Source organism: Littorina saxatilis, linkage group LG17, assembly GCF_037325665.1.
Source record: "Littorina saxatilis isolate snail1 linkage group LG17, US_GU_Lsax_2.0, whole genome shotgun sequence".
NCBI lineage: Eukaryota > Metazoa > Mollusca > Gastropoda > Littorinimorpha > Littorinidae > Littorina > Littorina saxatilis.
The window spans coordinates 56,696,132-56,709,028 of NC_090261.1; the positions used below are offsets into that span (position 1 = coordinate 56,696,132).

The following is a 12,897-nucleotide window of genomic DNA, read 5'->3' on the forward strand; positions in this document are numbered from 1 at the left end:
TTTGACATACACTTCTTTTTCTTCTTCTTCTTCTTGGTTGGTGGGATGACACTCTCAAGTACACTCGTAACATGTACGAGTGGGCTTTTACGTGCAAGGCCATTTAGGCAGTCATACTCTGATACCGGGGGGATGCTTACTGGGTCTTTTCGTGTTTCTACCACCCACCGAACTCTGTCATAGATGACATGATCTTTTTCGTGGGTACTTGGTCTTGCGCTTGTGTGTACACACGAACGGAGATAAGGCACTAGCAGGTCTGCACACAAGTTGACCCGGGCGATCGAGAAAATGTCCACCTTAACACACCAGACGCTGCCGGGATTCGAACCCCGAACCTTCCACACGGAAGGCCGACATCCTAACCACTAGGCTACGCGTCACCCTGGACATATGCGAAGAGTCAAAAGCCTGGCAGCTTCCGGTGCAGAGTGTGATTTTGTTTCTGTTTTTGCTGAGTCATTTTTTTTAAAGCGACACCTTTGCCAATTTGAGAAAATAAATTTGCAATAAATTCGCATTCTGCACAGGAAGCAGCCAGGTCTTTGATGTTTGGAGTGAGTCTAATTGGAAGGATGCCTCCATTCTATCTAAAAACCCTTGACATATCTGTGATAGTTGACGCGATCTTTAATACGGGAAGAAATGTGTCTTCAAGAATGGTGAACTGGTGAGAGTACTGATTACACTGCTGTCACACTCTAGTCGGGTTGGTTTTGCATGTTTCCTTGCACCTGCTTTGAAAACTGATGACACTCGTTGCTGTCAAACGCCGTGGATGCCGGACAAAATAGGTTTCAATGCAACTGGTCTGAGAACTGATCAAACTGCTATCTGTCATTTGATGCTGATGATGCGGGTTGTGCATGTTTATTCGCAGTTGCTTTAAGAACGGATGACACTGCTGTCACATGCTGGTTGTGCATGCTTCGTTGCAGCAGCTTCGAGAACTGATGACTTTCGTTACTGTCAAACGCGGTTGATGCTGGAATTAGGAAGGTTCCGATTCAACTGGTCATAGAACTGATGACACTGATGTCGCTCGCTGTGGATGATGCCGGTTGTGCACGTTTTGTTGCAGCTGCTTTGAAAACTGATGACACTGACTGCTGTCAATCGCCCTGGATGCTGGACAAAGCAGGTTTCGATGCATTTTGTTTGGGAACTGATGACACTGCTCTCACTTGATGCTGATGATGCGGGTTGTGCATGTTTATTCGCAGTTGCTTTGAGAACGGATGACACTGCTGTCACATGCTGGTTGTGCATGCTTCGTTGCAGCAGCTTCGAGAGCTGATGACTTTCGTTACTGTCAAACGCCGTTGATGCTGGAATTAGGAAGATTCCGATTCAACTGATGACACATGTCGCTCGCCGTTGGTGATGCTAGCCATGCTTGTTTCGTTGCAGCTGTTTTGTAAACTGATGACAGTCAGGATCAGAATCAGGATCAGTACATTGCAGGAACCTTTTTAGGTTATCGTCGCAAGACACTGACTGCTGTTAATCGCCCTGGATGCTGGACAAAGTAGGTTTCGATGCACTTTGTTTGGGAACTGATGACACCGCTGTCAGTTGCTGCGTGTCTTGCTTTTCAGTGGTTGCTTCGTGCAGCTGTTTCGTTGTTCCGTTACAATCGCCAGTAGAATAGTTCCGTCGCTCATATGTAGGGTTGGGTTGTTTCATTACAAACATCGACAGAACTGACATTGTAGGAATCAGAAACAACTCTGCTGAGATGTCTTTGGTTGGGATTACTACTGGAACTGTTATTAGAGTTCGTGCTAAGCGATTCGTCTAAGCTGTTGACAGTTACGTCGTTGGTGTCAGCGGAGACGTTGTCGCAACCGTTGTCGGCTTCCAGCTGGGCATTTTTCTCATTGACATTACTGCCATTCTTGGAGTCTGTTGTTTCATCACCATCTTTGTCAATGCTGGCGACTGTTACTTCTACTGAGACCCGATCCCTACCGCTCGCTTCTGACTCAATTGTGTCACTGTTGTCCGTCTGTTTAGTTTTGTCACAACTGCTGTGGACAATAGCTTTTTTCACATCGGATGCGTCATTGCAGTTACTCTGCGTGTCTACTTCAGAAGTGTCGCAACTCTTACCGTCGTTGCTGATGTCTACCCTCGCATATGCACTCTTGTCGTTGTTGTCAATAACAATAGGATAAGAGCTGCACTCACTGTTATCTGCAACAGGCGTCCTTTTCAGTGATAGATCTTGCAAAGGAAAGTGTAAGCATGTTGCAGTCTTTTGGGGCGATTGCTGCCGTGAGCATCTTGCAGCATTCATTCCTACATCAGCTTCACCGGTATGGCAATGCAAACAGCAATTGCCCTGAAAGTCATCACAACAGCGGCCTGTTTGGAATCTACAACAACCACCACATCCTGAGCTATATTCACTGGAAACCGACTGCCTACTTTTTTCTTTTGGTCCAACACCACATCTATCCATTTTCACAGCAAAGTGACAACATCGCCCACCACAAAGCGATGACGACGACACTTGAGTTGATAAAGGGCGATCGTTTTCGCGCCCACAGCCTACATCATGTCCTTGAATTTTCTCAGAGAGGACAGAGAAGCGAACAAGTTTCACATCCATGTCTAAAGCGAGCGTGTCGGCCAGGTCGCCGTCATCTTGACTGGTGGCTTGTGGGATGGTGAAGACGGTGTGATGTGTGTCTGCTGTCTGTGTGGAGTTGGTGGTAATGTTAAGCTTCTCCCCGACACGCTGCAGAAGTTTCTGGAAAGAGAGTAAAAAAAAGTATTACATTTCTATACATAATGCATATATACCAAACAAACAAGGAACAACAACAAAATCAAAACAACAGCACACATTTTTACAAAAAAAAGAAAGGGAAAAAAAGAAAAAAAGAAATTACGTGAACATATTCACCCCCGAGTCTAGATGGACAAAAAACAAAGTATAACCTATTGAAAAAATACACACAAATTGGGCACACACACGAACTTGTACACACCGAGCATACAAACGCACCAAATACATACTATAATCGCTATTACTATTTTGAAAATCACAACTAAGATTTGTAAGGATCAAAAGTCATTCAAAGCAAGCAAGCACACACAGACACAGACACACACACACACACACACACACACACACACACACACACATACACACACAAACACACACACACACACACACACACACAAACTAACAAACGCACGCCCGCACACTCGCGGGAACGCACGAACGCAGGCAGAGAGGCAGGCATCCATACACACTCATACAGACACACACACACACACACACACACACACACACACACACACACACACACACACAGCCAGCCCGCCAGCCAGCCAGCCAGCCAGACAGACCTTGACTCTGGTAGAGGCCTGTTGTTCCACCCTGTCGGTGCTGGTGACGTAGTACTTCATGATAGAGGTGATGATCATGGAGATGTAGGACAAACCAACCATTGTCCACGCCAGGTTCATCACGCGGACAGCTGCACCCAGGTCGCTACGATCCATCGTGTCGCGATTCACCGCTGGACGAACGCACAAAACATCAGAAAGCTTTTGATGTGAGTATACTCAGCATATTTTCTCTAGTCAACATAAAAAGGGTTATCCGAACATTTGAACATACAGAGGAGAGTAGTTAAAAAATAAATAAACAGAAACATGCGTAAACATGACGTGCTACTTTGTACAGGGTTTTATGTACACACACACGATGTGATAAATCAATTGAATCCTACGAAAACATCTGTCAATGCTTGCAAAGCACTACAGCAATAAAACTGGCATGGGCATGCTAAAAATTGATTAATCATTATGACTTGTAAACAGGTTTAGAAATAATATTACAAAACTAAAACGAAAGGCGATAAGATTTCATTGAGTCAATCTGTCGGCCTAAACATCAACATTGAACTGAAAAGTCTTCACCAAGAATGAGACCTGGCTGATCGATCGAAACCCGTCGACCTAAAGCTAAGAGCGCTGTCTTGGCATCTTGTAACAGGGGACCTAATTTGTATAAAACAGATTTTCTAAATTTTTAGCTTAAAATAAAAATGTCCGCCCTTCACAAGAAGCAGTTAAGATGTTTATTTCTCGTATGTGTCCAAGTGGAGGGATTGTCTTATTTCTTTCAAAAGCCTGACCAGAGCTTTTGTTTCTTGGTTTGCTTAACGCCCAGCCTGACCACATCTTTTGTTTGTTTGTTTGCTTAACGCCCCGCCGACCACGAAGGGCCATATCAGGGCGGTGCTGCTTTGACATATAACGTGCGCCACACACAAGACAGAAGTCGCAGCACAGGCTTCATGTCTCACCCAGTCACATTATTCTGACACCGGACCAACCAGTCCTAGCACTAACCCCATAATGCCAGACGCCAGGCGGAGCAGCCACTAGATTGCCAATTTTAAAGTCTTAGGTATGACCCGGCCGGGGTTCGAACCCACGACCTCCCGATCACGGGGCGGACGCCTTACCACTAGGCCAACCAGATCTGAGATAGTTATCCGAACAGTTTTCATATGAAGGACTGTGCCCTTCACAGACACTAAACATAATGTGTTGGTAATGTTATTGTTGGTCACTTACGGTTTCCGGCCACTAGATCCCCAAAGCCAATGGTGGTCAACGTGATGAACCAGTAGTAGATGGCCTCCAGTGTTGTCCACCTCTCTAACCTGACATTGGCCACCGTGGGCATCACGAACATGATGATCATGCCTATAATACCTGACAGCGAGGTTGACCAATTAATTCTCAAGCATCTGATTAACAAAACATCCGTTCTGTTAACGTATTGTGGCGTTAAAATGTGAGTTATATAATGGAGTCTAGACAAAACAACAACAAATAAACAAGCAAACAAATAAACAAACAACCCACACAGTTATACTCTCTCACCACCACCCCCCCTACACACACACACACATACACACGGCACTCACACTTACATATATATATCTCTCTGAGCATAGACGACTTTTGGAAATTACTCTGTCGGGTTTGTATGGATTGTTAAAGAGGGAGTACCCATGCTTTTGCTCGGTAAAATAGTGACCCTCCACCACGAAATGAGTCGCATGTCACCTTTGCATGATTTTCATATTTTTACATTTTCATAAAGAGTTTGTTATGCTCTATCCAGTGGTGAAAACCGTTTTTGAAAAGAGCGAAAACTGTTTGAGTTATAAGCCTGTGACTAAGGTGACCCTCACACTGTTACCAGACACTCCCCGGACTTACAAAAGCGCTCGAGTCGCACACTTATTACCCTGTCAAGTAGGTTTAATTTGTACACATTAGAAAAAAAAGTTTAAAAAAAAAGTGATTGCCTACCTTCCTACCCTATTTTTTTGGGCTATGTTACCTTAACCACACCTATTTTTTGTGTGGCCTTAATCGACAAAACTATCCTTTTTTAAATGGCCAAAGAGTTTCATGTTTTCTTCTTCTTCTTGTCGATCACACTAGTTATATTGTCAGCCCGGACAGCGAGACGAATGATGCCGTCTTCTCCAGGTCTTCCTTTCCTCCGTACAGCTTGCAGTGGAGGGAGACTGCAGTTGGCCACATGTAGTATATCAAGCCTAGCGCAGAACCGCGCGAGGTGACTTGCGACTCATTTCGTGGTGGAGGGTCACATATAGTGACATATTATGCTTCCTGTACACGTGTCTGAGACACACCCCCTCCCCAGAGACTGACTGGTCACCTGGGGAAACTTTCCAGCTTTTTTGTTCATATACCAATTGCGTCTTGAAAGTGGGGTTCCATTTCCCAGCTATATACCTTGAAGGAAAATGGTGCATCTCCGACGAGCTCTGCTGGACGTACACCTGCCAGGGTGACAGTTTAAACATCTCCGGGACAGGCTGTACAACTTCTCGCCAATTCCCGTCAGAAAGACGAGAATGAGCGGGATTCCGATCATTGCGTACACCATGGTTGCAATACGGCCATTATCAGTCTTGGGTGTAATATGTCCGTAACCTGAAGACACATCCAGTTTTCTCTTATTATTTACATTATGGTGCAGTTTCTTTATGTTTACATCATGTCACAAATTGCCTCTCTACAGATGTTCATTATTTGCTGGTAATTCTAGAATCTCAAAGTGTCATGAAAAATATGATGTTTTCAACCTCTGCTAGACCGTGCAGTGATTCAGAGAGAGCAACTGCCTTCATAAAAGCCACCTCCCCATCCCCCTTCCACTACTACTACTACTACACACACACACACACACACACACACACACACACCAACACACTAACACACGCCACACACACACACCACACACACACACACCACACACACACACACACACACACCACACACACACACACACACACCACACACACACACACACCACACACACACACATACACACACACACCACACACACACACACACACCACACACACACACACACACCACACACACACACACCACACACACACACACACACCAAGGGCGGATCTAGGATCTTAAAGTAGGGGGGGCTCACCCAAACTTTTTTGCGCGGCAAACTTGAATGCGCGAAGCGCCTGAATTGAGGGCGCAAAGCGCCCGAGCATGCTAGGGGGTCAGTGGGCATGACCCCCCGGAATTTGTTTTTTTCAAGGAAGCAAAATGCTGCAATCTAGGGCCACCTGAGCTCAATATCTCTCTCTCTCTCTTTCTTTTTCCCTGAAGGGGGGAAATCCGCCACCGCACACACACATACACACACACACACACACACACACACACACACACACACACACACACACACACACACACGGTTGACAGACAGGCAGACATAAACTTTAAAGAAAGAATTATTTGCCCAAAAAACTTCTTTTCCAATGCACACCTAAATGAATTCTTTGAAATTTGCTCGCTCTTTACGTAGGGCACCTAGGATGTTCTCAAGCGGCGAGTGTTTAAACGAAAGAGTGTTTGTACTGTGTATAAAAGCCTGACAGTATCTGTGATGGTTTACGGGAGGCGTACTGTGCCTTTAATGAAACTTAGCAATAGGCCAGCAAACATACCAATGGTGGTGACGACAGACAAGACGAATGAGGCAGCACCCGCGCCGTCCCACTGCACGTTGTTCGTCACGTTGTGACGTAGCACGTAGCGCGCGGTGTCAAGGTCGCGGTTGATAAAGTCAAGTACGCGTCGAAGCTTTTCTCTGGAAATGCAGGTATTGTTGCCTGTGCAATAAATAATGTTATTAATTAGCATCGTTTTCATTTTATAAGGCACAGCCTACATCCCCCTCAGCGCCTTGTCAACAACAACAACAACCTCAGGGAGATGCCATGTCAAATAATGAAACCATTCTTCATCCAGTCAGTAATACGTCATTTGTTACAGTTTATTTCGTTCACCAAACACGTGTCCATATCATCGTCGGGGGATGACATGTCAAAAACTGAAACCATTCTTCATCCAGTCATCAATGCGTCATTTGTTACAGTTCATCTCGTTCACCGAACACGTGTCCATACCATCGTCATCTACCCATCAACTGATATCTCCGTCATCTACCCTTTGGATGAAAACGTCATCAAGGAACTGCCTTCATCAGACACTCTGTATATTTGTTGATTGGCTCTTTGGCAAAAAGTGTGTTTGCGGGAACAATCGATTCTCAGATGTTGTTCAGTGAGTTTTGGATTTCTCGGGGAATTACAGTCAAGAACCAATATCTTTTGGGCTGCACTAGAAAAAAAATAGAGTCAAGAGATAATAACTAACTGGCTGTGTCAGAGAGAGAGAGAGAGAGAGAGAGAGAGAGAGAGAGAGAGAGAGAGAGAGAGAGAGAGAGAGAGAGAGAGAGAGAGAGAGAGAGAGAGAGAGAGAGAGAGAGAGAGAGAGAGAGAGAGAGAAATAAGAGTCAAACGCTGTACTGAAAAACAAATTGTCGAGAGCTAATAACTGTGTTATCTAGCTGTACCTTGAAACAAAAAATAGAATTAAGCACAAAAACACCAACTTGTGAACTAAAGTAAAGATAGACAAGTCAATAACCAATAGCCATTTGACTGTACTGGAAAAAAAGAGTCAAGAGTCAATACATATTTTGTTGTACTGGGTGAATTTAGAGTCAAGAACCAATTCATTTTTGGCTGCACTCGGAATAAAAGTCAAAACTTAAATACCAGGCTGTGCTGGAAACAAACAAAAACAAACCAAAAAAAACCCCCACACTGAACAAAGTCGAGAGCCAATTACTATCTAGCTATTCAGGAAATAAAACATGACTATTTGGCTGTACAGTACTGGAAAAAAGAGTCAAGAGTGAATGCATGTCTGGATCAGGGCTCCCCACGGCCCCGGGACCCCAACTTTTAATTTTTAGAGGGTCCATGGACCGCCTTAGCGGAGGTTCAGAGGTCTCGAAAGTCGAGAGGCCCCAAAGCCCCGGTGTACTTTAAATACATTGTGATCCACCACTATGAAGTGTCTTTTTCATCGGAATATTACAGGAAGGTGTTCCAGCTGTACCTTGTTGAATGGAACACACACAAACACACTTTCTATACACACTTTCTGTACTTTTACAGTCTGAAAACATTCCCTACAGGACGTACGATAAAGGAAATTTAGTGCGTCCCAGGATCCACTCTTTTTAGGTTTAGTGCGTCCCGGGGCCTCCTCCAGGAAATCTAGTACGTGTTTTCGGCTTCTAGTGCGTATAAGACGCAGGGACGCGCAGTTTGAGGAGCCCTGCGGATGTACAGGGGAAAATGAAGTCAAAAATAAAAACATTTGTGGCTGCATTAGAAAGCAAAATAGCTAAGAGGTAACTAATACCTGGCTGTGTTGGAAACAAAAATACCGCTAAGAACCAATAACTATTTGGCTGTACTAGAAACAAAAAATACCTTAAAGAACCAATAACTATTTGGCTGTACTGGAAAAAAAATACCGTCAAGAACCAATAACTATTTGGCTGTACTAGAAACAAAAAATACCGTCAAGAACCAATAACTATTTGGCTGTACTAGAAACAAAAAATACCGCCAAGAACCAATAACTATTTGGCTGTACTGGAAACGAAAAATACCGCCAAGAACCAATAACTATTTGGCTGTACTAGAAACAAAAAATACCGTCAAGAACCAATAACTATTTGGCTGTACTGGAAACAAAAAATACCGTCAAGATGCAATAACTATTTGGCTGTACTGAAAACAAAAAATACCGTCAAGAACCAATAACTATTTGGCTGTACTAGAAACAAAAAATACCTTAAAGAACCAATAACAATTTGGCTGTACTGGAAACAAAAAATACCGCCAAGAACTAATAACTATTTGGCTGTACTAGAAACAAAAAATACCGTTAAGAACCAATAACTATTTGGCTGTACTAGAAACAAAAAATACTGTCCAGAACCAATAACTATTTGGCTGTACCGGAAACAAAAAATACCGTCAAGAGCCAATAACTATTTGGCTGTACTAGAAACAAAAAATACCGCCAAGAACCAATAACTATTTGGCTGTACTGGAAACAAAAAATATCGTCAAGAACCAATAACTATTTGGCTGTACTAGAAAAAAAATACCGTCAAGATGCAATAACTATTTGGCTGTACTGAAGACAAACAATACCGTCAAGAACCAATAACTATTTGGCTGTACTAGAAAAAAAATACCTTAAAGAACCAATAACTATTTGGCTGTACCGGAAACAAAAAATACCGTTAAGAACCAATAACTATTTGGCTGTACTAGAAACAAAAAATACCGTCCAGAACCAATAACTATTTGGCTGTACCGGAAAAAAAATACCGTCAAGAGCCAATAACTATTTGGCTGTACTAGAAACAAAAAATACCGCCAAGAACCAATAACAATTTGCCTGTACCGGAAACAAGAAATACCGCCAAGAACCAATAGCTATTTGGCTGTACTAGAAACAAATAATACCGTCAAGATGCAATAACTATTTGGCTGTACTGAAAACAAAAAATACCGTCAAGGACCAATAACTATTTGGCTGTACTAGAAATAAAAAATACCTTAAGGAACCAATAACTATTTGGCTGTACTGGAAACAAAAAATACCGTCAAGAACCAATAACTATTTCGCTGTACTGGAAACGAAAAATACCGCCAAGAACCAATAACTATTTGGCTGTACTAGAAACAGAAAATACCACTAAGAACCAATAGTGTTTTAGCTGTACATACTGATCAAGAAAACAAAACATAATCAAGAGCCAATCTCCTCACCAAGAAACCATTCCAGGGTGTTAAGCAGATCTGCTTGCCGCTGTATCTCGTAGCCGCCTTCGAGGGCCATGAAGACGTAGGTTCCCACCACCAAGTAGCCCATAATCAACAGCACGATGATCACTAGCATGCTTGTACCCATCATCAGCTGTGTACTGTCTGTGCAAGACTGAAGAGCGTTATATCCACAGTGCAGAACTCATATGCCGGACCACTTTATTAAGCTGTTCCTTGAAGTCTTCATCGCCTGCCTGGTCAGTGTTTACGATGATAACGATGGTCTTTCACCACACAGTCTTTGAAGTAGTTATTGCCTGGTTGAGCAATTTTATTAGGTTTTGCTTGATTTGTTTTTTTTACCAAAAGCAATATTTTCCACGAGAGCACATGATCATCACTTCAAAGAAGACGTTATATAGTTCCTATCGAGCTTCGTTGAAAAAGATTGTCATTCACTGCATACTGAAGTCTTTGTTTTTGTCCAGTTCGCATTGAAGATGGCGCTTTAAAAAAAAGATGACAAGGGTTCTATATCATGGTATTATTTATAATCAACAATGCATGAACTTTGCTAATTTCAAGAGTCATTCTTTAGAAAACCCAAAAGAATATTTGTGGGAAGAAAAACAAACTTTCAGAACTGTTGCAAATATTCGATTATGACGATGATGGAGTCTCCCGCCGGTACGACAAATGAGTGGCAAACGGTTCAGCTTCAATACACTGTTCTATTCATACTGCTTCTAATTTCGAGGAGAATATGACATATTACTGGCTAGCATTTTTGTCTGTAACTCTGCAGTTTGGATTGTCAGACGACATTCGATAGTTCAGGACAAATAATTACATTTAAAACATGTGGCCAACTGCAGTCTCCCTCCACTGCAAGCTGTACGGAGGAAAGGAAGACCTGGAGAAGACGGCATCATTCGTCTCGCTGTCCGGGCTGACAATATAACTAGTGTGATCGACAAGAAGAAGAAGAAAACATGAAACTCTTTGGCCATTTAAAAAAGGATAGTTTTGTCGATTAAGGCCACACAAAAAATAGGTGTGGTTAAGGTAACATAGCCCAAAAAAATAGGGTAGGAAGGTAGGCAATCACTTTTTTTTTAAACTTTTTTTTCTAATGTGTACAAATTAAACCTACTTGACAGGGTAATAAGTGTGCGACTCGAGCGCTTTTGCTTTCATTGCGTTTTCTGCACTCGGTTTTTTTTTTATTTTTTTTTACAAATGTAATAAAACGTTATAGGGTCGGCCCCTAAAAATAGGGTAGGTCGGGTTACCGTAACCACACCTATTTTTTTTTTTTAGGCCTAATCAAACTAACCGAAAAGAAAAAAATCTCCAGGCTTATACTGATACAGTAAAGTCTCCCTTTTGAGACTCCCTTCTTTCCAGACCTGATTTTCTCAGATGTTTAGAGGTCTTAAAAAAAAAAGGGGGGGGGGGGGGTTCTATCGTACCAAGTCACAGCTAATGTACTTTGACACAAGAATGTATCTGAAGCCCAGAGATACGCCAGATGAGTAGATTCAACTAAACGAATTTTGGGGTACACCCCTGTGTGGTCAATAATGCTTTCATTTTTTTCTTTTTGTGTGCATCGACCAAATTGAACCACATTTATATTATAAGAAGTGTCACAACAAAAGGAGTTCAGGGTTATTGCAAGCGGTGTTTTTTTTCCTTAAAAGATTCTTCCAGTAATTCCAATTATCATTTCCAAATTGAGACCAGTTGGACAAGTTAAATAACGCACCCGAACAAAGAATACTCTCGTTTGACAAAGATGTGGACCACAAAAAGTTAAACACAAAACACATGCTACCATTACTCAAAAGTCCAGTATTCAATACCCTGTACACCGCGGAGCTGTTTAAAAAGGTTCACTACAGGCAGCTTTGGCGATGAAGACCAGGCATTAGATAGCTCTTGAGGAGCCTACATCTACACACACGACGATGAGATCCATGTATCAACTGTTTCAAAGCTGCCACTGTAACACAACAGCGACAAAACACAATTTAACACATTTAACCCATCTCTCACATGTCTAACAAATAATGACGATATATTCGCATACATATACGCGCATTAAAACATAATCATCAGTCAATGCACCACCGCCACATCATACCCGACTTTTTCACTATCAGTTTCACTGGAGCATATATAGTGTAATGAATCCACTGTAGTGTTTGCCTCGTGAACAATGACCATTGAAACCTGTTTTGATTGTGGCAGCTGTGGTCCTGCTGCGGGGGGTAATTTTCTGACAATGCATGGTGCTCGCACACAGCAGCTGTTAATACAAAAACCTGTATCCATGCAATTGTGTTTATATCCTCGTGCAACCATAGCACAGACCATGACCGCCCAAGCTGATCTACTTACCTCGCACGTTCATCGCGCTTCTGCGCGAGGGTCATGCTGAAATGAGTATATGTGTGGGAGCTTCTTATTCTGATCATTGATTATTTAATTGTTTTTGAGGTGTCAGGTTCGGACCTTCCATTATAGTATTTCTGTTCGGATTCTTCCATTATAGTATTTCTGTTCGGACTTTTCATGATAGTATTTCTGTTCGGACCTTCCATTATAGTATTTCTGTTCGGACCTCCATTATAGTATATCTGTTCGTACCTTT

At 42.6% G+C, this 12,897-nt stretch overlaps 1 protein-coding gene across 1 annotated transcript; it reads right to left on the minus strand.

Annotated features, from left to right (window-relative positions):
* Positions 1-11: 11 nt before the first annotated feature.
* On the minus strand, positions 12-11,668 carry LOC138951730 (uncharacterized). Its single transcript, XM_070323290.1, has 6 exons — positions 10,245-11,668; positions 7,047-7,211; positions 5,800-6,000; positions 4,600-4,740; positions 3,361-3,533; positions 12-2,755 (listed from the first exon to the last, which is right to left on the minus strand). The coding sequence occupies exons 1-6, from the start codon at positions 10,387-10,389 to the stop codon at positions 1,661-1,663; spliced, it is 1,920 nt and encodes a 639-aa protein (XP_070179391.1). The 5' UTR covers positions 10,390-11,668; the 3' UTR covers positions 12-1,660.
* Positions 11,669-12,897: the final 1,229 nt, after the last annotated feature.